The sequence below is a fragment of the Dermochelys coriacea genome, chromosome 4 (genome assembly GCF_009764565.3).
Source record: "Dermochelys coriacea isolate rDerCor1 chromosome 4, rDerCor1.pri.v4, whole genome shotgun sequence".
In the NCBI taxonomy this organism is placed as follows: Eukaryota; Metazoa; Chordata; order Testudines; family Dermochelyidae; genus Dermochelys; species Dermochelys coriacea.
The window spans coordinates 34,303,252-34,330,034 of NC_050071.1; the positions used below are offsets into that span (position 1 = coordinate 34,303,252).

General features: G+C 40.3%; 1 protein-coding gene across 2 annotated transcripts in view; it reads left to right on the forward strand.

The window, feature by feature from the left end:
• The first annotated feature begins 6,706 nt into the window (after positions 1–6,706).
• The window catches only part of EGF (epidermal growth factor), an 89,219-nt gene continuing 69,142 nt past the window's right edge, over positions 6,707–26,783 (forward strand). Inside the window, exons 1-3 of one of the 2 annotated variants that reach the window (XM_043513075.1) lie at positions 6,707–7,358; positions 22,552–22,683; positions 26,581–26,780. In XM_043513075.1, the coding sequence (XP_043369010.1) occupies positions 7,232–7,358; positions 22,552–22,683; positions 26,581–26,780 (459 nt within the window). In that variant the 5' untranslated portion in view covers positions 6,707–7,231. The remainder of the gene's footprint in view (positions 7,359–22,551; positions 22,684–26,580; positions 26,781–26,783) is intronic. The other variant, XM_038401050.2, reaches the window with a different exon arrangement.

A 26,783-nucleotide genomic window follows, 5' to 3' on the forward strand; every position in this document is an offset into this window, starting at 1 on the left:
ATCTGATTTAACTAGACGTAAATTAGGAATCCTACAGGATCCTTTTGTACATGTGTGTATATACATGTGTATCTATGTGTGTCCTCATATGTGTTTTGATTCTCCTCTCACACCAGTTACACACAAACACACACATTTACCTGTGTCAAGCTGGTGTAAGTTAGCTGAGAATCAAGCTAGCTGGAGATATGGGGCACACAAACTTGTCAGAGTAAAGGGAACTAATTCATGAAACTAATCAAGTGATACCAGTCCAAATTTCTCAGGAAGTGTTTGTAAAGAAAACCTTAGAATAGTAAATAAATGTCTATAGAGGAACAGGCTTACAGAGAAGACAAAGAAAGTGAGTCATCAGCAGAGGTTTGCAATCCACAGACTGAAATTGGCTTTAAATAATTATGTAGTTATAACATTCAAAAACCAGTCGGAGAACACTTCAATCTCTTTGGTCACTCGATTACAGACCTAAAAGTGGCAATTCTTCAACAAAAAAACTTTGAACACAGACTCCAACGAGAGACTGCTGAATTGGAATTAATTTGCAAACTGGATACAATTAACTTAGGCTTCAATAAAGACTGGGAGTGGATGGGTCATTACACAAAGTAAAACTATTTCCCCATGTTTATTCCCCCCCCGCCCCCCATGTTCCTCAGATGTTCTTGTCAACTGCTGGAAATGGCCCACCTTGATTATCACCACAAAAGGTGTTTTTCCCCCCGCTCTCCTGCTGGTAATAGCTCACCTTACCTGATCACTCTCATTACAGTGTGTATGGTAATACCCATTGTTTCATGTTCTCTGTGTATATAAATCTCCCTACTGTATTTTCCACTGAATGCATCCGATGAAGTTAGCTGTAGCTCACAAAAGCTTATGCTCAAATAAATTTATTAGTCTCTAAGGTGCCACAAATACTCCTTTTCTTTTTGCGGATACAGACTAACACGGCTGCTACTCTGAAACCTGTAGTTATGTTAATTATCCATCTCCCCAGCCAGAGCTCATGGGGAAAAAAGGTGCACACACAGAGTAGCAATGCATCTGATAATTTGCCTACGGAGTACAAAGGTGTCCTGATAGTCCAAAATTTTAATCGCTACAGCTCCCATTGACTTCAATGGAAGTGTTGAGCGCTCAGCTGCTCTGAAAATCAGTGCCAGATTTCACCCAAAGGATCTCGCAGCATGTCTGTGTTCAGATACACAGATTAGGAATCATTTTACTACGGGGGGTGGGGAAACGGAATATATTTTTGACCAAGGACAGTGAGACGAGGAAGAGTACTGTCAGCCACACAAGCAGTCTTATACTCAGGTTTTAGGTCTCCTCCTAAATATCGTCACATGGTAAATGGTACTGAACTTTAATGTATCTATAGCAACTCAAAATAATGAAGGTCTGCTTCAATTTGAGCCATTTGGTTCCAGGGAGTGTCAGTATTCCGAAACCTGATGCTTAGCAGACATAGTGTAGTCATCTAACAGAGAGGTCTAAGGCATCACCCGATAAGGTAACACAGTGGGCTCTACCTGTCATAAATAGTCAGATCACTAAATTTTTTCCCTAGAATATTAATATGGTGTTCTATTAAACTGTCTAGCTATTATATTACATTTAAAAAAATTATAACTTTCAGAAAATTACACCTCTTCGAATTACTTGTGAATTCCTTTGAATATCTTCTATCTGGAGAAGTAACTATGGATGAGGATTGTTGTCAGGCATCATGTGAAAGCCTACAAGTCAAAATTTAAAAAGTGAAAGTGCCTAAAGTTGATGATGCAAGTTACAGCTAATGCTGTAATTGCTGTTAGTGTAAGAACTTTTTCATAGCTTTTTTGCCTTAAAAAAATCTTAACAGAAGATCCTATTAGTAATAGGAAAAAATTGTATTTATTACAGAAAAAAATATAGAATTCAAGTTGTGAAAACCAAATCAAGTGAGGTATTTGGCACATGAATTATTGCGAAATAAATAGTGAGGACAGGAAGCAAAATACTACTTAGTATTCCTAACACTTTTCATTATTAAAGTCCTTTATAAATATCAATTAATTAATCCTCATGACATCTCAGTATTATGACAGTAAGAATTATCCCCCATTTACAGATGAGGAAATTTGGGCAGAGAATTCTGCCTAAGGCCACAGAAAGATCCGTGTCACAGCCAGGCTTAGAATTCAGAAAGCCCTGGCGTTCGGTTGTATGCCCAGAGAACACTAGAATATGCCTCTTGCTCTGTGCCCTTCCTGCTTTGCCTGTGGCATATGGAATAGCACGAAGGTTTATATTCCTTGCATCTGTCCCATGTTAAAGCTATCTGACACACACTTTCAGCTTGTTGATCATATGACCAATAAGAGTGAGAAGGAAGTGAGCACTACTCAGTAGTGTCTTCAGCACAGTCATAGTCATTGGAAGTATTTTCCACAGGGATGGTAATTCCAGAGATCCACATAAGCTCTCGGTGGGTAGGAAATGGCATGTTAACAAATACATCATCCTTTTTTCCTGGAGGTTAGCAGAAAACCTCATAGTTAGATGCACTTGAATCACTTGGCTACTGTTGTGGAGTTTCAGAGTAGCAGCCGTGTTAGTCTGTATTCGCAAAAAGAAAAGGAGTACTTGTGGCACCTTAGAGACTAACAAATTTATTAGAGCATAAGCTTTCGTGAGCTACAGCTCACTGCATCCGATGAAGTGAGCTGTAGCTCACGAAAGCTTATGCTCTAATAAGTTTGTTAGTCTCTAAGGTGCCACAAGTACTCCTTTTCTTGTTGTGGAGTTGATTCCCTGGCAAAACCCTGACTGAGAGAATTCAACTTCAATAGGCATTCTGTACTTGGAGCTTCTACAACTCAGGGCCACTGGGGAGGAACCAAAAGCTGGCTTTTGGGCTTTTCTGTCCAGGACTATTCCTCACTTCCCCAGTGACAGTCACACTATAAACAGCCACTACATGTTTAGCATCCTTGCCCATTTCATAGATTCATAGATACTAAGGTCAGAAGGGACCATTCTGATCATCTAGTCCAACCTTCTGCACAGCGCAGGCCACAGAATCTCACCCACCCACTCCTACAAAAAAACTCACCTATGTCTGAGCTATTGAAGTCCTTAAATCATGGTTTAAAGACTTCAAGGAGCAGAGAAGCCTCCCTCAAGTCACCCATGCCCCATGCTACAGAGGAAGGCGAAAAACCTCCAGGGCCTCTCCAATCTGCCCTGGAGGAAAATTCCTTCCCGACCCCAAATATGGCGATCAGCTAAACCCTGAGCATATGGGCAAGATTCATCAGCCAGATACCCAGGAAAGAATTTTCTGTAGTAACTCAGATCCCATCCATCTAATATCCCATCTCAGGGGATTAGTCCTATTTACCCTGAATATTTAAAGATCAATTACTTACCAAAATCCCATTATCCCATCATACCATCTCCTCCATAAACTTATCGAGTAGAATCTTAAAACCAGATAGATCTTTTGCCCCCACTGCTTCCCTTGGAAGGCTATTCCAAAACTTCACTCCTCTGAAGGTTAGAAACCTTCGTCTAATTTCAAGTCTAAACTTCCTGGTGGCCAGTTTATACCCATTTGTTCTTGTGTCCACATTGGTGCTGAGCTGAAATAATTCCTCTCCCTCTCCTGTATTTATCCCTCTGATATATTTATAGAGAGCAATCATATCTCCCCTCAACCTTCTTTTAATTAGGCTAAACAAGCCAAGCTCATTTGGAAGTAATGGTCCTGATTACAACATCTCTGCTCCCTTGGTGCAACTTTTCTCTCCTAAGCACTAAATAATAATATTACCACCTCTCTCTTATATAGTGCTTTTCATCTGTTTCAGAGTAGCAGCTGTGTTAGTCTGTATTTGCAAAAAGAAAAGGAGTACTTGTGGCATCTTAGAGACTAACAAATTTATTTGAGCATAAGCTTTCGTGAGCTACAGCTTATTTCATCGGATGCACCCGATGAAGTGAACTGTGGCTCATGAAAGCTTATGCTCAAATAAATTTGGTAGTCTCTAAGGTGCCACAAGTACTCCTTTTCTTTTTTCATCTGTATATCACAAAGGAGGTCAGTATCCCTATCTCTATTTTACAGATAGGGAAACTGAGGCATGGTGAGGCTAAGGCCCAGATTTCTAAAGGTATTTAGACAGTGCTGCACTCAACCTTGCAATGCCTAACTGATTTAGAGCCTAAATCTCATTTTCAAAATGGATTTAGGTGCCAAAATCCCATGGCTAGCTGATGGGATTTAGGCTCCTATGTATCTAAATCTAAAGGTTGAGTGCAGCACTGTCTAAATACCTTTAGAAATCTGGGCCAGGCTGAATTGCCGAAAGTCACCCTGCCAGCCAGTGGCAGAGACAAGAATAGAATCCAGCGTCTCCTGAGACCCAGTCCAGTGCACTTCCTGTATTACGACAGCCATTTTAAAAATAGGGTGCTGTAGCAAACAGCCCATGGCGCAAGAGTTCACCTGACTCTTGTGGGGTAAACCAGGGTGTTCGATGTCCTCTCTTTCTTGGAGATTCCTATTTTGGATTAAGCAAACAAGGCATGATCTCTTTTATCCAGATTTCAATAACTTACATTAGGTATTCGCTTCTGGTTTTGTCAAGTCTGAGGCAGCTCTAGCTTTTGGCGATGCCACCGCTGAGAGAGCATCTCTCCGGTTTCTGGGGACCCCCTGTGTTTATAGGACAGTCCTGAAATTAATGGGTGATGGGGGTCTGCTGTTGTCTGACTGCACCCAAAGGGGCTCTGCTTAAGGTAAAGGTCATTGTAGTGTTGGCTGTTCAAACTTTCTCCTTGCTCCCACCCACGATCTGGGATCTGAGATGGACGGGAAAACAAAAATCAGTGGGCCTCCCTTCTGAGCATGTGTTTGGTAGAGGGAAGACAGAGTAAAGAATCAGGATAAAAGGTGGAAGAGAGGTTGAATAGAGCCATGAGTTGGAAAGGGAAGATTGAGAGAGTGTCCCAGGAATAAAATTGGCCCTGGTCCTAAGGAAAAGGGAGAGATTATTTATTTTTTTCCTCCTTTATTGTGGGCTTGTTTGAGCCTGACCTGGAAGAGGTCAAAGCCCTTCAGGGGAGGCCCACCTCACAGTTTGGCAAACACTGCCTGGTGATTGCTCACAGAGAAGTGATGCATTCCTTTGGTACTGCTCAGGCACTATTTCACCCCCACCTCCAACTTGAACTTAGAAGAAAATATGGGGGAAGAGGCGAAGTAAAGCCATGACCCAAAGTAATTTTGTTAGTGCAAATGTACTATTGGGTGAACATCATAATTTACAGCAGATTCTGCAAATCCCAACCTTCAGTGAATACCTCTCATTCACACCAGTAGTCCCATTGGATTCCATAGGGCTTTTTGCTATGGTGAGTGCTATTCAGCAGGAGTCAGGGCTGCAGTTTTTGGCCCTTTATAATTGACATTACTTTTGGTTTATAGTGCACACAGTTGTGAATCCAGTCCTGAATGTCTTACAGGAAAACAAGGTTTGCATTTATCAGTACAGATTTAATTAGTGGCTTTCCCCTGTTCTTGCAAGGAAGGCAGTGGATTAAGCAAGCAGAATATTACTATGCATGGATATCAACATCAAGAAACAGTTTCACATAGTTGTTCTTGGCAGAGAGTTACACAGCTTAAAATCAATGTTTCATGGTTATTATTTTCAATCAGTACAAGTCCATACGTTTCGTCAATTCAAGCAAATATAGAAAAAAATTCCCAGGGATGGACTAGCATACAGCTGTGCTGGGTTCTGGTGCTGCCAGTGTTCCCAGCTGCTGTATTATCAGAGTATTTATTCCAAAATAATGCCGTAAGAATAATATGAAAACCAAACACCGCACAATAGTTAATGTAACAGGCTCCAATTCAGCAAAGCACTTAAGCAGCTATTTAAATTTTAGCACATTTAAATCCATCCATATTCAGCAAATCACTTAGGGACATGTTTAAATACTTTGCTGACTTGGGGCCATAACGCTTATATGTCGGGGATTTTTGAAGCGGCAGGAAGAAAGTGAGCCTGATTCATCACTACCTACCATCTTGTAGTCATTTACTCCTGTGAAAAGTGGGTGTAAAAGGTCACTCTGTCAGAATGGTAGCCTTGTATAGCTTCTGTGCACAGATATCAGTGACTACAGCAGGTGCAAAACAGAACAGAATAAGACCAAATATTGTCTCAGTTCCTAACCATAGCTATCTGCCTGTGATTGTGAAAGAATGATTGGCCAAATTCAGACCGAAGTAAGTGGTTGCCAGTTTTGAATTTGACCCTAATATAGTCTACCTTTCCAGGCAAAAATATACATAAGGGAAACTGGAAGATTATATTTTTTTCTGTTTATGCACAAATATGTATTTAGGATAAAGTTTGTTTGTGGTAATGAAACACATGATGTTATTAATATGAGTGACTAGTTATTCATAATCATGACTGTACATAACATAGTGTAAGTCTGGATACAGTCTCTGAGAAGCTAAAGTACAGCCAGTGTTAAGCAGGTACCTGCTAGGCACGAGGGACTGCTTTTTTTAGATACTGAGTATTTATTATGCACGGTGGGATATCTGCACTTTGGCTGGCTTCCCTATAGTATAGAACTGACAACATTACTATTTGCAAACACAGGCTTCACTCAAGTGGCACTAAAAAGAGAAGAGGTGGGGCAAGCAGAGCTTTAAAAAGGAATGGGGAGTCATTCCAAGTTTGTATATGAAGAGAAACTATGTTTTAGGAGAGATAATACCTATAGATATCTACCCACAAACTCATTTAAGGTCTGTGGTGGGCAGTTTTACAGCTTTTCTGTTTTTAAGATTTATTCCACAGCTTTGCTTGTTGCAAGGAAATTTGTAGTGATCCTCCTGAGATTAGCTTTTAAGCTGTGTTAAATTTGTGGCAAGGGTGTCAGGCATTTCATACTTGACTTTAAAAAAAAAAAAGGAGAGAGAGAGAAAACATTGTGTGTGTGGAAGAAATCTTGCTGGAATTTCCTCAAAGGTTGTAGTATGGACTGAAGTGACAAGAAAAGTAAGACAGGGATAAAACTGTGGGGGATTGTGAAAAGATGTCCCATTGCATAAAGCTGGCTGCTGTAGAAACACTCTGGGAATACACATGTTCATCTTGTCGTGGATATGACTGAGTACAAGCAAGTTGCTCTCTATTGACAGTTCAGAAAACGTAAGATTATGTTTCTCGTACTTACTGCTTTTTTGCCAGTATTTTTCAAAATTGGTTTTGTTAGCCTCTCAGCTTTACAGCACTGGAACTGTCCCAAGGGATACCGACTGGGGAATGAAAACTCCACTTGTATAGGTAAGTAAGTGACTTTTACTTTAGACATTCAAATGTTAAGGGGAGCTGCATTTTTTTTATCCTCTTACCTGAGTTTCATGTGCTTTTGGTTTTTATGTAATGTGTATGTGTTACTATGTTTGGCTCGATAAATCAGCTTTTATATATTTTTGTTTCCCACAACTAACAGGACTGCTATTCCTTTATTTTTATACCAGAACTAGCCAATGTCAATTTAGCTATCTGAAAGTAATCTGTAAGAGAAAGATTAATATTAGTAAAGAGATTTGAACTGTCCGTGGTTACCCTGTTCTGTTTTTATTTGTGTCTCTGTAGTGTGTGTGTGTGTGTGTGTATATGTATATACATGAATATATATATTTATATATATGAGTATCTATATATGTGTTATTCTGTGTGTGTGTGTGTATGTGTATGTGTGTATATATATACACACACACATACATGCATATACAGAAAACTTTTTTTAAAGATATCTAGCTTACATCTCATGCTACATGAGTCAAGGACCTATTTGGTATCATGTTATACTAAAAGACACTAGTAAAAATGGATGTCCTAGTAATATTAGTTTCAATCTTAGTGAAATTAAGATTTATGAACTGCGAGCCCTTTCTCCTGACAGCCTGAAGTTGAGGACAGAACTTTTAAAATTGTGGAAAGGCAGAGCCAGTGCTGCATTGGGCTATATGGCAAGGGAGGGAGGAAAAATTCTGGAATTTTTCAAGGAGGGAACCCAAATATTAGAAGCTAACCCCTTTCCTTGGTTTTAAAGTGCATCAGAAGCTCTGACTCAGTTCTTGACAGGATTCCAGTGATTTAATAACAGATATGTTTTGGTATGTTCTGGCAAGAAATGGCAACTTGTAAACAGAAAACGAAAGCATGCATCCTAAATGTCTTACTGTTAAGAGAAAAGGAGCAAGGTATACAAGTACAAGGTATACAAATGATACCCTTACCTGAAGGCCTTTCAGAAACTGAGGCGCATTTCATCACTCCTTTGGGAGTTCAGTATGATGCCTAAACACGTTGTACGGGCCCTGTTGTGTCCTCACTTACATGAGAACAACCCCATTGAACTGAAGGATGTTTCCTAGGTATAATTTAGAGCGGACTTTGGCCACTGAAGTTTAAAAGTCTATAAAGATGCATTCTTTCTTCATTTTCTTGCAGTTGACTCAATTGCACCTTTACTTTATATTTATTAATCTCCAGAAAGTGAGAAATGCTTTGCTGTCTCCTCTTCTTTTCTATAGAGAATGAGAGACACTCCATTCTATTTTTCATACTGTACTTGGAGAGATTTCTTTTTTAAACACCTCAACCACTAGAGCAGCTGGCGACAGCTCAGCAAGACACGGAGGAAATAGTCATACAATCTGTAGCTATAAAGTGTCTCTGGGTAACCTGTTAGAAGTATGTATTTTGTGCAGTAGCTAAGCCAATGAGTAGATAATGTGATCACAGGTGTTGATGATGTCAAGTAACATGTTACTGTTCAGAGTATATGGAAATTGAAATGAAATGGGTTGGAATCTGCCCTCAGTTATAGCCTTTTGGGGTTGTGTCAGTGTTACTGAGGACAGAATTTGGCACAGCTCATAGCAGTGAAGAACAACACTTACGTGGAATAGCTTTAGATATTTTAAATCCCTCTCTTTATTTTCTTCTGACACAAGATTTTGGTTGTGTGACCGTAGAACTGTTAATGTTTGAGTCCTTGCAATAATTACATGAATCCGATTAGCAAATAAAAGATGCAGTGCAAACACATGCGAGGAAGCTGAAGGCAGATGCTGAAGCAACTGAGGGGACAAATGTGGAGAGTGGGTCTCATGACTCATACTGGCAAACTGTGAACAATGACAATGCTGGATAGGGCTCGACAAACATCTTTGTCATCTGTAGGTCATAACAAATATACAGGTTATTAATCAGTGCTTCTGACATTGTCTGTTTTCCTGTTAATGTATCAGCATCACGTCAGTCATAAAGGCCTTCACCAAAATGAGAAGGCAACAACAACTTTATGATTAGTGCTTTTTGCAACAGTTCTCTCTTTATCGGAAAGAACACAGGCTTTTCTAGATTTGTTTTTAAATATTATTACTACTGATTTGGGGCTAGCTTGTGATATCCTTTTTCACACTGTACTACTTTACTCCTTGAATTGTTTTTTGATTTCAAGGGATGTTCAAAGATCAAGGTGCTACTTAAGGTAAAGTTATCATAATCTGGCCCTAAGTGTTTTAAAATAGTTTTGTAAGGCAGTTTATTTGAATCCTGGGTTGGTGGACAAACCCACCAAATCAATGAATGGCCCTGACCCCTCAAGTGAGGGAGGGGCAACAGAGCCCAGAACTTCATAGATAATTGGAAACAAGCAATAAAAAAAAACAGGGAGACCAAATCTTCTAAACTGTACGCGAGGAGGAGGATATTATATACTTTATACTGTACATTATAAAGTTATATCATCATTTACAAAAAATTAATGGTTTTAGGCTCTGAACTCTTGTGGGTAGGGAAGCACCTAGTCAGATTGCAGGACTGGGGCCTTAGTTACCAGTTGGTAATTCATCTCTCTCTCTCTCATAGATCTTAGTGAATACATGTAAGCTTTCACCTATACAGGAAAAGCAGTTTCAGCCATACAGGCGTTGTGCTACTTTGTACCACAGTCAGAATGTATATCCAATGTCAGGTTTTTAGAGGAGCTTTAATTCCCAGCATAGTAGACGATCGTTTACCTGCATCACTCATATTTTTGAAAGAGCTGCAGTACCTACGATACTTCAGTTGTTTGCTTATGTTTAGTAACTTTCTGCCAGCCATGCTAGTTAAACATTTCACCTTCATAATGCATGACAGGACATTTGATGGGAATCTTGAAAATATTCAACAGAGGATATTTTCCACAGGGATCTTTATCCAAAGCTCACTGAAGTCAGCTGAAAGACTCCCATGACTTCATTGGGCATTGCATCAGGCTTTATATGAATAAATACCATCTTTATGGATTAAAATTTGGAGTATCTTTGAAAATGAGATATGAACAAGAAGTAACCAGGAAATATTGGAAACTAATATCACATCTCTCATGGGGCCTTTTCCTGGAAGGTGCCAAGTGATCTCAACTCACATTGACTTCAAGGATAACATTTCTTGTCTAAAGGAGCTTTGGGTGGTGTTTTACCAGAGACAGGTCAGTCAGGCTGATAGAATGAAGCTATCTTAGCTTTCCTCATCAATATTTTGTTTGGTGAAGAGTAGCAGGCATTAATGTTGTGTCCAGTCTTATGTCAAGATTTTCAAAAGTGGCCAGTGATTTTGGGTGCCTCAGATTTTGGATGTCTAGCTTGAGACACTTTTAAAAAGGCCTGATTTTCAGAAAGTGCTGAGCTCTTTCAAAAAAAAAAAAAGGGGGGGGGGGGCAAAAATAGATTTACCTTGGAAAGATACCTAAGGCAAGCTAATAATAATAATAAAATTAACAATGCATTCAGTAACAGAAATGTGGGAAGCAATGATTAGAGCTGGGTGAAATTTTTCAGACAAAACTTTTTTTTGCAGAAAAATGCAGATTCTGGTTGATTGACACATTTACTGAATTCTTGCTGAATTTGCCAAATTGTTTTGGTAGAAAAAACAAAAAAAAACATTTTTTAAAAAAATTGATACAATTAGTTTCAATGTTTTTGAAATGAAGCATTTTGATTCAGAATAACATTTTGTTTTAGAATGGTAGTTCAATTTTATTTTAAAAAATAAACCCTCAAAAAAAATCTGCATTTCGGATTGAATGAAATGTTTTTTGTTTGACCCAAAACAATTTTTTTGGCTGGTCAAAAAATTTGAAGAAATTTCATTTCATGTTGCCCTGAAATGATTGTTTTAAATTTTTCAGTTCAGCCAGTGAACCAAAAAATTGATTACTTGCACAGCTCTAGTAGAGAAGCATCAAAATTAGATGTTTGACTCAGAACACCTGTAAGGGCTTTGTATCTGACACCCTGGATACTAAATTGCCCTTACATTTTATTTTCCTGATCCGTCCCCAAATTGAAAATAGCCTGTTTGCCAGTTCTGGCCCAGACACGACCACGCTCTTGAGATTTGGGTCCGAGATTGAAAAATGAGTACAGGTTCTCTCTGTGAGATTTCTACCATTTTCAGTTGATAGCCCTTAAAAGCAGCTTGAGAGATTTTTCACCATTGACACTCAGCCCAAAACCTGATTCAGTTTCATACCCAAACCAAAGCCTAAATTCACTCTGCTTTCAGATCCAAACACCATCTCCTTGGCCCAACTCCACTGAAAAAGTCCAAGGATTGATAATCTCTGTATCATACTTGCATGGCTCCTGTTATCATAGTATATCAGAACCTCTCAATCTTTAATATATTTATCCTCACAACACTCCTGTGAGGTAGGGCAGTGCTATTCTATCCCAATTTTACAGATGGGGGCCTGAGGCACACAGAGACTGAGTGACCTGCCTATGGTCACACAAATAGTCTATGGCAGAGCAATATAATATATGCATGTAGTATAAATGCAATTAAACCTGGGTCCCCCCGGTTCCAGGCTAGCACCCTAAACACTGGGCCATCCTTCCTTCTGAGAGCAATGGACAGGTGATATTCATTTTTGCAATTATTATTATAGCAAAATCAGGATTCCTGTAAGTATACTAGGTGCTTTACTGAGCAAATGAAAAAGATATAAGCTCCTTGGGGCAAGAATCACCAGGGTATTGCTCATGTCTCTTAGATTGGCCACAAGTACTTTATTGCTGTGGGTGTTGTAGTAGATGCAGTCTAGATGTAAAATTAGCAGAACTATCAAGCTTATCACAGATAACTGTGTTATTGCATATATTTAGAATAGCCTTGGACATATGGTATATGTGTCAAGAGAAGCTGGTCAAGGGTCCATATGTCAGAGGAAGGTTAAGAAGCTGACTCTTGGGGTCTTTTTACCAACGCCCAGTACAAATATTAGCCTTGATCCTCCACTGCATCTGAGCTCATGTGTAGGGGGGGTGAACATTAGGGAGCTCATTATGGCTCCCTGATTCTGAATTGGCAGACTCCAGCACGAGTTAGAGAATCTAGGGCTGCAGTGACTGATACCAATGAGGTTCCTAATGGAGCTGGGGAGGATAGGCAAATTGCCTGTTTCTTTCCCCTAATCAAATGACCTCCTCTGCTGTGCCAATGCCTTCTCCCACCACGCTGAGTGGAGGGCAACTTGTGCAGCTTTTGCTAGTGGGGAGTCCCCCTTCCACTGGAGATTTCTCCGCATGTCTGAATGGCACACAGTAACCCAAGTAGAACTGAGAATCTGGCCCATAGTCTTTTACAGATGGACAAGCAGCACACTTGTTTGTTTTGCTTAATTAACTCATCAGAATTGATTTTGACACCTGCTCCTTAGATTCCACCAGCCTAAGACTCAAGAGGTCTGTGTTACAGTCTCACATTGGTATACCAGTTTCTGCTGCTACTTCATAGTAGTGCAATTTCTTTTTTCAGTTCTTGCTATCCGTAGGCCTTTAAACCGTACAATTTTAGCATAAGAGGTCACCATGGGGATTTTCTTTATCCTTCAAATGAATTGTATGTTTGTGCTTGTTGATAAAATTGTGATGGTGACTAGATATAATGGGCTGAATTAATCTCCGGTGGATCTCCACAGGAGCCAAACTTCAGTGAGGTCGCATTTGTAAGTAAATGAAGGCAGACTCTGACTCACAGCCTACACACACACACACACACACACACACACATACTTCTTCTCTGCATCCCTGCCAAGCATGCTAATGCTTCACCTTCTCTGAGCAGAGCATTTCTCAGGACTCTCAATAAACTGGAATATTTATGTGTAAGGGCATTGAGAACTGCCAGCATCATGATGACATGATTCATTGTTTTCACTGATTCTCAAGGCATTCTCTGCATAAAGAAGTCTTTGAATACAGAGCAGCACCTCATTCTTCTATTTAGAGCTGCCTGTCAGAGCACTGCAGACAGCCTTTGTGTTCACTAAGCTGATTTCTTTCACAGGGAAAAGTTCTCATTAGTTGTTGCTGGGATACATAAAGCAGTTCCAGCAGGCTGGCAGCTGCACTTCCCTTTGGCACTAATAGTGCAGGTGAAGGAGAATACTTATGTTGCACCTGATGAGCAGTTTTAGGATCAGTTTCTCCAAGAGTTTAAGTAATAACCTTTTTAGTTCTTAAACTTTGCACAGAGAGGAGCAACCATATTCAGTATTGGGCTATCATCTATTGTTACTGCAATATGCTGAGAACATACACAGAGATCCAATACATTCAGTAGTACCTCTGTGTACTGCTGGCACTCATCTTTGCCATTGTAATAAACTTTCTCTGATAGCAGAAAGGAGTTATTAATGTGCCTCTGATTTTATATTCGATAGTTATTCTTTCACTATAGCATGCTTTCAGTTAAGGTGCTTGTTCACTCATTAGGGTGTTTGTGGGATTTTCTTTTTCATGTGAACTTTGGTGGCGATGAAAGGTGCCAGATAGACAGGGAATTTCCGTATTTACAGCTGTCAGTCCACAAAACAAATACAACAGAGGCAGTGTAAGTTCCCTCACCCTGACCAGCCAGTGTGCCCTTGCCTGGAGGAACTATTTCTTAGATTCATCAAGTTTAAGGCCAGGAGGTACCAGTAGATCATCTAGTCTGGCCTCCTATATCACACAGGCCATAACATTCCACCCAGTTACCCCCGTTTTGTGCCTAACACCTTGTGTTTGACTAAAGTACATCTTCCAGAAAGGCATTCAGTCTGGATATGAAGACATCAGCCAATGAAGAATCTACCACTTCACATGATAGTTTTTTCCAGTTTTTAATCACGTTCTCTGTTAAGAAATTGTGCCTAATTTCTAATTTTAATTTGTCTGGCTTCACCTTCCAGCTGTTGGTTCTTATGATCCTTTCTTTGCTAGAGCGAAATGGTCCTGTAGCCCATTAGCAGTGCCTCAAATGATCCAGTCCCTGCAGATGGGAGTTACAAGAGTCGCTGTCATTAATACTAATGAGAATGACACACAACTACACCCTCCACCCCCCTCTAGTGCTCCTGTGAGAGAAACACCAAAAAAGTCGATTCCTTGAAGAACAAGAGGATAAGTTCCATTCATAGTGCTGGGATGAGTCATCAATTATGTTTTTCATGTCAGCTGGTCATGTCTGACAGAAACACTGGTTTCTGGGAGGGGACAATAGTTACCAGTTTTTTTGGTTGTTGTCTTACCTATTGCTCACAGGTGCTTTTCACTGGCACTTAATTTGCTATATGATGTAGTTTGGCTCTTGACCCCATAGATTGAAAGTGGTTACTCTGATAAGAGTAACCAGTTAAGTGGTTACTCTGATAAGACAAATTACTGCATGATTCAGAGGGTTTTGGAATAGATATTTGATTACTCACCAACAATTTAAAATCAGCTTTTTGCTGGTATTCTCAGACTCATACAAAGCTTGTTTTTACATTGTGGTAGTGTGGCATTTTATTTAATGTCAAACAACATTATCTTTGATGACTAAAGGTTTGTGTTTGCTCTGTATATTTGATGGAAAATAATATTGAAATTCACTGTAGCTTAGCTTGTAAACATTCCTCTTTGAAATGCTTTCTCTCCTTTTATTCTCTCTGCCTCAACTCCTTAGCCAATCTCAGGGCTGCAGGCAATGTGAGATTACAGGGTGTGCCCTCCTCATACCCTCATTCTCTTTTAGAATACATGGATTACTCTCTCTTTGCTAACAAACAAGCACACATTTTTTATGGCAATTGGTGGCACAGCCTCAGAAAAGCTATGACTGGCTGCTGACCACCTGCAGGGTGATTTACTTCCCTCAGGAAAGGAAAGGTGTCTAAATCCACTTTTGAAATCCACCACTACAAGATTGGGAATAACTGGCTTTGTGATAGCACTGCTGAAAGGGATCTGGTGATTGTGGTGGTGATCAAATTGAATATGAGTCAACAACATGATGCAGTTGTGAAAAAAGCAAATATCATTCTGGGATGTGTCATATGGAAGACAAGGGAGGTAATTGTCCCACTTTTCTCAGTACTGATGCGGCTTCAGCTGGAATACTGTGGCTGATTCGGGGCGCATGCTTTAGGAAAGATGTGGATAAATTGGGAAAAATCCAGAGGAGAGCAACAGAAATGATAGACCAGATTTCCTAAATCTATTATGAGGAAAGGTTAAAAAACCTGGGTCTGTTTAGTCCTGAGAAAAGACTGAGGACCTGTTAACAGTCTTCAGATATGTAAAAAGGACAATAATTGTTTCCCATGTCCGCTGAAGATAGGACAAGTAGTAATGGATTTAATCTGCGGCAAAGAAAATTTAGGTCAGATATTAGGAAAAACTTTCTAACCATAAGGGTAGTTAAACTCTGGAATAGATTTCAGGGGAAGTTGTGGAATCCCCATCACTGGAGGTTTTTAAGAACAGGTTGGACAAACACCTGTCAGGGATGGTCTATTTGGTCCTGACTCAGCGGGGCTGGACTTGATGATCTATCGAGATCCCTTCGAGCCCTACCTTTCTATGATTCTAGAATGTGATCCTCTGAAATGGCAATACTGCTGGCACTCAAATTAAAGGCCCAAATCCTGCAGCCTTTATTCATTTTAAGCTCTCACTGACATTGATGAGTGTTTTTTGACTGACAAAGGGTTGCAGGGTTTAGTACCAAGCAACCTAGATGCAGCTTCTTAATAGCTATAACTATCCTAAGAATCTGCTTAGCAACATGTTGGAAGAAAACTTTTGTTGAGGTTGCTCTTTAGTCTACCTCATTTCAATGCATGTACGCCTTGAAGGGACCATGAATCTGCTTGACCTGGCCTAACACTGTGAAGTTTAGGGGACATTCAGTGTAGCATTTTGCAGAGTTCAGTGTGGTAGGCTAATAGCCTTCATGTAGAGGTTTAGGAAGAAGAAAAGGAAGGCTTTCTTTGCAAAGGATGCATATTGAAATAAATGATATTCAAAAGGACAGCGTGGTAAGAATCTGTCTCAAAAGACTACTATCAAAATCGATCATAAAACAGGATGTTTCAAAAGATAACTTTTAAAAAAATTGAGGAGAGGGGATTCATATATAATAATTATTACTAAGCTTTCTGAGGAAGTAGCTGTCTAGCTAGAGACTTATGAAGTCCCCACTACTGTAGCATATGAGCACCTTGCAAACAGTAATGAACTTATCCTCACAACAAAGCCAGGTTCTAGGAAAGTTGTTATTCCCATTTTGCAGTTGGGAACTTAAGGAACCAAACAGAAGTACCTCCATTGTATAAAGATGGCATAGAGCCTAAGGAGCAGTTCTGTGCTATTTCCACCCAGCCCCTAGCGGAGGGGTCCTGTCTGAGGGATGAGTGGCATGGCCAGGGTGAATCTTTGCTCCAGCTATCTCCAGTTGCCAGAACAGCATATTTGGGCACCTGGGTGTAAATTAGAGCAGTCTTTAAGATACTGTAATGACGCTGGGAAGTTAACAGGCCTCAGAATCTAGGGGGATCACAAAAGTGGTGTAAAAAACCACCTGTGCTCCATGCCTTCTAGAGCTGTGCTAAGCACGTTTCAAACACTGCTCAGAATCTGGATCAAAATTTGCTGTTTATTTTCCTTCAGTGTGCAGCATATTGAGAATGAAATAAGATGGGGCACTTTGGCTCCCAGTTCCTAGATCTGAATGCCATGGCTTACTTAGTAGAGAGTTCCTGGCTCTGGAATTCAGTTCTCCCATTGGTGTGACAACAAATGAGAGTCAATTCACCTATAAAGCAGAGTACATTGCTCATCTCTTTTCTCAGGCTTTTTCTTAAGTGCTTATGGTGATGGCTGGATTATCTTTAGGGCTAATGTCGTCCAGCATAATATTATGCGTAAAATATATGTAAATTTGTCCAGTGACTAATGGGCAGTTTTTATGAATTCAAAATTAAAAAAAAATGATGTCACTGATTCTGTCACTAGATTTTGCATTGGTAAAGAGCAAGAGGAAGTATGGTTTTAAGGGTCTCTTTTGTTTTATGTTACATAGTTCCTCTGTGTAGCCAGCTAAACATGTTGGCAATCCGCATGTCAGCGCTGAACAATCTGTATATAACAACATACTGGTGTGTGATTCACTGCATATTTGAGTAAAAAGCTTCTACGTGGATAGAAGGCATTTCTTGTTTTTCTCTATAATGGGTAACTATAGAACTTTTGGGGTGGGCTTTATGTTCAGTTATTATTATTTGTCATGTACATACTGCTGTAAGGATCATGCTGTCTAACTCAGAGAAATACAATACACCGAATAACCGTTTAATAAACAATAGGTGCAGATATTGGAGTTTTATGCCAGGAGTTTGTTTTAAGGAGAAAGGGAAGTTGCTTGTCACCAGAGAAGTGGGAGGAAGTTCAAAGCATGGAAGTAGGATGGCATGATAGAAGGTGTGAAGCAGAGATTGAGGGAAGAGATTTTGGAGCAAGGGGAAATGAGTTTAAATCTGGGCTATGTTTTCAAAAATCTCAATTCAGCATTCACCTCTGCACACAATCACTTGTAATCACCCTTTTTGGTGCATTATCCCTTATTTGCACAAGTTATAGAACTTATACATTCAAAATCCAGTTTCATGAAGTCAGTGCTTAGTTTGCACACACACGGGGGTTTGTATTTGTAAAGTCTGTTGTTTGTGCACAAAAGTGATTGTGTGAGAAACCTGTGAACAAAAATGATTAATGCACACACAGTAGTGCATGTCTCCAAGGGAAGCCATGTTTCAAAATGTAAACCTGATTTATTTTACCCATCGAGGAGCAGCTTTTCCTTCACAGCCCAGCAGCTAAGAAAAGGATTGGAGCACCTCCTAGCATAGTTACCTTATACTGATGGTTCTGATTCGTACATATCTGAAGCATTGGAATTTGCTGCCTCTATGGTATCTGCTGTTGGTGACTTTCTGCTTTAAGACATTGGGGCAGAGGTTACACTCTCTAGTGGCTGAAATGGAATTACTGAGGAAGGGGAATGTAGAAGCCAATAAAAGTGGAAGTGAGATCACCTGTATTGGATCACGTCCATGTAAGCCAGGCAGTTTATTTGCAATTAAAAAAAGGATAGAAAAAGGAAACCAAAAAAAAAAAGAAAGCCAAGGAAAGTGTGGGCCCCTTACTGAATGAGGGAGGCAAGCTAGTGACAGAGGATGTGGAAAAAGCTAATGTACTCAATGCTTTTTTTGCCTCTGTTTTCACTAACAAGGTCAGCTCCCAGACTGCTGTGCTGGGCATCACAAAATGGGGAAGAGATGGCCAGCCCTCTGTAGAGATAGAGGTGGTTAGGGACTATTTAGAAAAGCTGGACGTGCACAAGTCCATGGGGCCGGACGAATTGCATCCGAGAGTGCTGAGGGAATTGGCGGCTGTGATTGCAGAGCCCTTGGCCATTATCTTTGAAAACTCGTGGCGAACGGGGGAAGTCCCGGATGACTGGAAAAAGGCTAATGTAGTGCCCATCTTTAAAAAAGGGAAGAAGGAGGATCCTGGGAACTACAGGCCGGTCAGCCTCACCTCAGTCCCTGGAAAAATCATGGAGCAGGTCCTCAAAGAATCAATCCTGAAGCACTTAGAGGAGAGGAAAGTGATCAGGAACAGTCAGCATGGATTCACCAAGGGAAGGTCATGCCTGACTAATCTAATCGCCTTTTATGATGAGATTACTGGTTCTGTGGATGAAGGGAAAGCAGTGGATGTATTGTTTCTTGACTTTAGCAAAGCTTTTGACACGGTCTCCCACAGCATTCTTGTCAGCAAGTTAAGGAAGTATGGGCTGGATGAATGCACTATAAGGTGGGTAGAAAGCTGGCTAGATTGTCGGGCTCAACGGGTAGTGATCAATGGCTCCATGTCTAGTTGGCAGCCGGTGTCAAGTGGAGTGCCCCAGGGGTCGGTCCTGGGGCCCGTTTTGTTCAATATCTTCATAAATGATCTGGAGGATGGTGTGGATTGCACTCTCAGCAAATTTGCGGATGATACTAAACTGGGAGGAGTGGTAGATACGCTGGAGGGGAGGGATAGGATACAGAAGGACCTAGACAAATTGGAAGATTGGGCCAAAAGAAATCTAATGAGGTTCAATAAGGATAAGTGCAGGGTCCTGCACTTAGGATGGAAGAATCCAATGCACCGCTACAGACTAGGGACCGAATGGCTCGGCAGCAGTTCTGCGGAAAAGGACCTAGGGGTGACAGTGGACGAGAAGCTGGATATGAGTCAGCAGTGTGCCCTTGTTGCCAAGAAGGCCAATGGCATTTTGGGATGTATAAGTAGGGGCATAGCGAGCAGATCGAGGGACGTGATCGTTCCCCTCTATTCGACACTGGTGAGGCCTCATCTGGAGTACTGTGTCCAGTTTTGGGCCCCACACTACAAGAAGGATGTGGATAAATTGGAAAGAGTACAGCGAAGGGCAACAAAAATGATTAGGGGTCTAGAGCACATGACTTATGAGGAGAGGCTGAGGGAGCTGGGATTGTTTAGTCTGCAGAAGAGAAGAATGAGGGGGGATTTGATAGCTGCTTTCAACTACCTGAAAGGGGGTTTCAAAAAGGATGGCTCTAGACTGTTCTCAATGGTAGCAGATGACAGAACGAGGAGTAATGGTCTCAAGTTGCAATGGGGGAGGTTTAGATTGGATATTAGGAAAAACTTTTTCACTAAGAGGGTGGTGAAACACTGGAATGCGTTACCTAGGGAGGTGGTAGAATCTCCTTCCTTAGAGGTTTTTAAGGTCAGGCTTGACAAAGCCCTGGCTAGGATGATTTAACTGGGACTTGGTCCTGCTTTGAGCAGGGGGTTGGACTAGATGACCCTCTGGGGTCCCTTCCAACCCTGATATTCTATGATTCTATGATTCTATGAAACATAACACCTAATATTGATCATTTAATGCTGGGTTTGCTCCACCTAATTAATTGCAGAAATTGTTGAAGAACAGCTGAGTTTTGTGAAAAACTTGAACCTTTGTTATGTTGCAAGGATCAAGGTCAGTTTCTTGAGTTATCTGGAGAATAAGTGCAATAGCTGTGTCCCTGATTATTGAAATCACCTTAAATCAAGTCTCTCTATAGTTATAGTGAGATGCATTACTAGGAGTTTTCTTGAAACTTCAAACTCATATTTGAACTATAGGAGTATTCACACAGCATTCAGTGAATTCCCAAAGCCCTCTTTCAATTTGCACTGGCTAAAATTAAAATTTGGGGTCGGTTCTCCAGGCTTTCTCTTGTTTGATTGTTGAAAAGTCTTGGTCAGGAATATAGAAGGAAAATCCTCAGCAACCTATGCAGTGACTATCATTCTCTGAACTGTATTCCTGACTTTTTAGGAAAAGATGTGTTCAGGAATCAATGTCCTTTTTGTACTTGCAATCAATTGCAACCCTTTTCCAAATGCTGTCTTGCTGCATATTCTGTTTGTTTGTGTACCTTCATGTACTTACTGTGCTGATAAATCCCCCAAAAGAAGACTTTGATATGCTTTTTTTCTCCCTTCATAATGGACAGAAAAATGGATTTTATGCAGGGTAAAAGTAATTAATTAAGAGCACCTTATTTGTCTGTGCCAGTTAGCTTCCTCTGATGTAGGCTAATAAATACATAAGACCCTGATTGTATTAAGTGCTGAACACCTACTGAGGTGTTGCCATCAGCTTCATTTGATTTCAGTTGGAACTGAGGGCTCTCTGTATTTCTGTGGATATGCTCCTTGCAGGAGTGGTCCCTAAGTGTTTAATTCCTTTTCCCATATAAACCCCAAATAAAACCTGCTCTTCAGGAATGATCTTATTTTCCAAAAGTCCTTCACTCTTGAAGCTGTTTCATCAAGCCCCGATAATACAGCATAAATACATCAAGCATTTTGTTGATTCCTGAAGGCTCTAGACTAATCTGCCAGAAGTCAACATTTCTAACTGATTCACGGGTTGTACTGAAATGGTGTTTGGTTTGGGCTAGTTGCTCTCAGAATTCAAAGGGTCTGATTTTTCTATGCAAGACTCAGCTGAATCTCAAATGCACTAGATCCAGTTTGAAATGGGAATGCCTTGGCATTCAGGCATGTTTTACAAACCCTACTGCAGAAGGGGAGGTTGTGGGGAGAGGACTGGCAGGGAGAAGTCAGGCAGCTGCAGACTGAGGTAGTGTGTCAAAATTCATTTAGCAAATTATAATGTCAACCTCAGAAACAAACAAGAGCAGGGGGCAAATACATTCCTTTTGTCTGTCAAGCTACTGAACATTAGTTTAGAATGGAGAGTTGTTAGTTACAATGGATAGAAGATAGATAGATAGAAGGGGGATTTCCCTGGCTTGTCCCCTACAAATAAATCACTGAACAAACCCCTTGTAGCAACAAAGAAGCTATATAATATGATTAATGGAATGTCACTCTGTGTGGTCACTCTGAAGCCTAAAATGTCAGTTGAGTCAGTGTGCAGCAATGAAAATAGCTGCAAGTATGGTTTAGAGTTCTTTTTGTTCAAAATATCACCAGGTTTCATGGCCTGTTACTGTCCAATTTTGAAGTTCTCAGCTATTTTGACTTTACGAATTACACCTGTGCAGTGTAGAGAGCAGCATGTGTCTATGCCATGCCAACAGTCCTCTAGACCATTGTGATATCAAAGGTAACACAACCAATCACCACCCTCACTCTATGACTAGTTTGCAATTCAACAACTTCAGCGCAACACAACCCACACACAACAACACAACCGGCACACACAATAACCCCAAATACACACATGCCCTCTCTGTAGCACACGTCCTTCATTCACAAACTGCAAAAATTTCATGCACTTCCAGCACAACACAATCCACACACAAATCAACACAACTCTCTCAGCACAACACCCACATTCTCCCACCCTCACTTATACTTGCCATAAACTTGACTGGCAAAGCCACAGACCCATTGCTAATGATACCATATAGTCATCCTACTCTTTTAATAATGGGAGATTAAAAATCTGTAGTTAACACATTGTAATATTGACTAGTTGAGTCATATACATGCTTTCTTTTAGTATTTTGTTCTGTTTTGCTTGCTGAATTCTCCTTTATGTACTTGTATTTCAGATATTGATGAATGCCTTGAAAGTGGTCTAGGTACCTGTGGCCAAACCTGTGTCAATGTTCCAGGGTCCTATTTCTGCTCCTGTTTGCCTGGCTACACTCTGGATAATGACAAGTGGTCCTGTTATGCTGATGGTAAGATCATATTTTTAAATGGCTGAAAAGAGCTTTATAATTTATCTCGCAGTTTAGCATCAGATCACACTGCAAAAATATTCCAGGCTAGTCTGCTCCTAGCACTGACATGACATAACTCGGCTACTGGACCACGCGTGGGAAAATGTCATGTGCTGATTAAACAACTGCCACAGCTAACATAAAATTAAAGTGGAAAGTGAGCTTACTGGAATGGGCCCATGCTCTGGTGTTAGCCTGACAGTTCACAGACAAAAAATAAAGTGTGGTTGTGGTAAGAAAAATGAGCATGTAAAATGAGTCCTCCTTAATTAACAGACCAGCTCCCTGTCTCTATGCAGAGTCATAGCATGCATCCATTCACCCATCTCTCTCCTGACTAACCCTCCTATTATCCCTCTCTCCCAAACATCATGGCACTAATATGACATTTGCTACTATCATATTGTTCATTCTGTCTGTATGTTCTACCTCTTTCCCTCACACTCTGTCTGTCTTGTCTATTTAGAATGTAAGCTCTTCAAGGCAGGAACTGTCTACACCTTTGTTTCTACAATCCTAATACAATGTCGTGGTTGGGCTCTAGGCACTGCCTTAATAAACATGGTTAATAATAACTTCTCTCATGTCCAATACTGTAGTATCTGAGCACTTATGACCAAATCAAGTTTGAATACATTTTACTCCTGGTAGCTCCCCAGTGTTACTATAGCTAAGGAAGACTGAACTGGATCGGGTCTGGCTCACAAATCAACAACAGAATCGTTAGCTCTTTTCTAGCTTTAGAATCCTCAGCACACCTGCTGATGACGTGTGAGCCAGAAAGAAACAAGCTTGGCTTTTGGATGCCAGGCTGAGTTCACAAGGCTACAAGCAGTTCAAAAGAAGTATTTAAGTTTAAAAGAAGTATTTTTATCTTATATTTACTTGTAAACTATGTACGTTTGATCTGGACACCAGGGAGAGGAAAATAATGTAGCTTCACAATACCATTTGTGCACAGATGCTTTTCGGAGAACAGTCCCACATTAAATTGAAGACAATACCAGAGAATGACATCATTTTTATAAGGGATAGTTTCAATGTTTAAAACACTCTCCCAAGAGGTCTTCTGGAACTGTTGTTTGGTCATTTCCTGTGCTTCTTTGTAAGAATAATACAAGTATCAAGACCTAGTCCTGTATATTTTATGTCAGATATAACAATCTGTATCAGATATGATGTGTGGGCAGTCAAAGGAGAGGTGGCTTTTCACTGAAGGGATTGTCAACATGGGGCAAAACCTTGCAGCTCATATTTCCATCTCTGGATATAAATTCTTCAGTCGGAAGCCCACCAAAGAAAATTCCTCCATGTTTTATAGACTGTAAGGACTTTGAGGCAAAGACTGTCTCTTTCTGTCTGTTTGTACAGCACCTGATACAGTGATGCTCCAAACTTGATTGGTGTCTCTGGATGATAGTGCAGTATAAATATTAAATAATAATAGTAATAATAACAGGAAACCCAAACAAAACAAAATTCATCAATGCATTCAATTCCCCTTCAGTTAGAGCCCTTAATTAAACTACTGTTGTGAGAAATTCACTGACTGGAAAGGACAAAAACAAAATATGTATAAACTCTTGTTCAGTGGAGTAATTGGCAAAAGTGCAAGCAGTACAGCTGTCAGGTTCCTGAGACAAATCAACCTTGCTGCAGTTCAACATTCATTTACCGTTTACGTAAACCAAGTCTACATAGTTGAAATAGTCTCACATGGATTTGCTCAGTGCAAACAGCAGAAAAAGAGAGTCACTAACATCCTAGAAGCAGCTGTTATAATTGGGTAATACCTTGAAAACTCCAAGTACAAAAAAGCTTGTGATACAAATCACTGTGCTGGTGAACTTCCTCTTGTACAACAGTAAACCAAATCTTGGGTTCCGGTCAAAAACTGCTGCCTAACCTGCTATTTGAAAGCAGAATCAAACTCAGAAACTTGAGGGGTAAGGAGTCCCATTATCTCGATGGGAGATGGATCAAGTACAGAGTTTTATTTGTCCACCTTCACCTTGCAAATGTTTTGCATCTTGAGGACATCCAGTTCAAGTTTATAGGAATGATGACAACTGAGTTTAGAACCAAAGCTTATGCCTAGTGTTAATAAGAATTTTTTAAAAGTTTATGAAACTTATTATTAAAACGGATGTACTTATTCATCTTTGTGAATATTAAAAGTATGTCAGGGAAAATTGATGGGAGGGTGTGGGTTTGAGGGATTTAAAATTTCCCCTGCAGTATTGGAAACTAAACTCAAGAGGTGACTGGATGGCTATTATAGCTGTAATATATATGGGAGTGATACCCATATTACACATTTCAGGATGACTTTATTAATAGGTTTCTCATGCATCTTTCCCCTCTTCATGTGCTCTGACCCATTTCAGACACCTTTTAAACATACGCACATAAACTGCCATTGAAATTTTTATCGCTGTGGTTTTGGTGGCAAATTAATTATTAGGCAACCACCTGATATGCAAGACATTTTTTAAAAAATGAAAGGCTGAATTATGGTTGGTATAGTGAAGCCCCTTCTCTCACCAGCATACCAGTCAATAAGCAGTTGCTTGTACTACCTGAGTGAAAAGAAACGTGTACTGCTTGCAACACTGCACATGCCAAACTGGCCCAGTCAGGGCATGGTCAGGGGATTGTCATACCTCTTTCATCCCTTCTGGCTAGTGCCTCTAGGGCTGTGCTTTTGGGAATGCATTGTGATACTTTTCTATCAGGGTAGAAAGCATCTCTGCTAAAAACCCTCATCCCTGAAAAAGAAATCCTCAAACATGTTGAGGTATGAAAATGCACAGTTAGGGCACCCAAACAACCTTAACTCTGCCCTATGGGGGGAACCATGATGGTAAAATAAATCTAACAAGACCATAAATTGGTTTAATGTAATCTGGGGCCACAGACACTCTAATGTACGAATCAAACTCATATGGCTATTGCATGATGTCACTGCAGGGCAGAGTTAAGGTTGTTTGGGTGCCCTAACTGTGCATTTCCATTCCTTACCTTTAACCTCAGTTCTGGATTCCCTGAGTTTAGGATACTTGCAGCACTAAGTTAGTGATGTGCTCTCAACCCTAACTCCATCCTAATGTGGATTGTCCATCCCATGCCCAGCCCAAGGCAACTGGGGGCAGAGCCTCAAGGGGAAACTAGAAATCCCTGAACAACAGGCCAGGGAGAGCCTGCAGCCAGCAGGAACATAGGAATTCCTGTGTTCCTAAAGTTTGTTCTATGCTGCAGTCCTATTAGGTTTATGTCTGTGTTATTAAAGAGCTCCACATTTATCAAATATCCAGATAAGAGTGTTGAATCATTTGTATGAAGTTTTCAGATTTCTGGGCCCTCATCTCTGACAGGTACGCTATAGTAGACACGTAGGCATTTCAATTCTTGAACATCTTGACTTTACTCAGTAATTGCTTTATTATGACTTTCCATTTAGTAGCATCATGTCTCTCCCCTGCTAAGGCTCAAAGGTGGCCTCACACAGTTTCACTGAGACCCAAAATGAGGGTCACCAAAATTAGTATTCATCCAGAAAACTTAAAATGCTGTGGGATTCCATCTTTTAGTGTAAACAACTCTTTCTGTGTTCTCTGTTCATGAGTCTGTAATTTTTGATTTAATTGACTTTCAACAATAAAAAGTGAGGGGGCATTGAATTTGTGTGAAACATAGATAACTCTGGGACTAAAATGGGCGGTGACCTTAGAATGCAGAACATTGTGAGGTATGAGTATTATAAATTCTTCCCAACTCTGTGACTGGTATAGTGCTGAAAAGAATTTATGAAAGAAAAATACCTATGTATGACCACATTTCTTTCCTCCACCCCAGATCCTGCACCATTCTTAATTTTTAGCCATGGAAATGCCATCTTTAGAATTGACAGAGAGGGGACCAATCACGAACCGCTAGTTGCCAATGCTGGCGTATCAGTGCTCATAGATTTTCATTACAAAGAAGAGAAAATGTATTGGGTGGACTCTGAAAAAGGGCTTCTGCAACGAATGTACCTGAATGGCACAAAACAAGAGGTA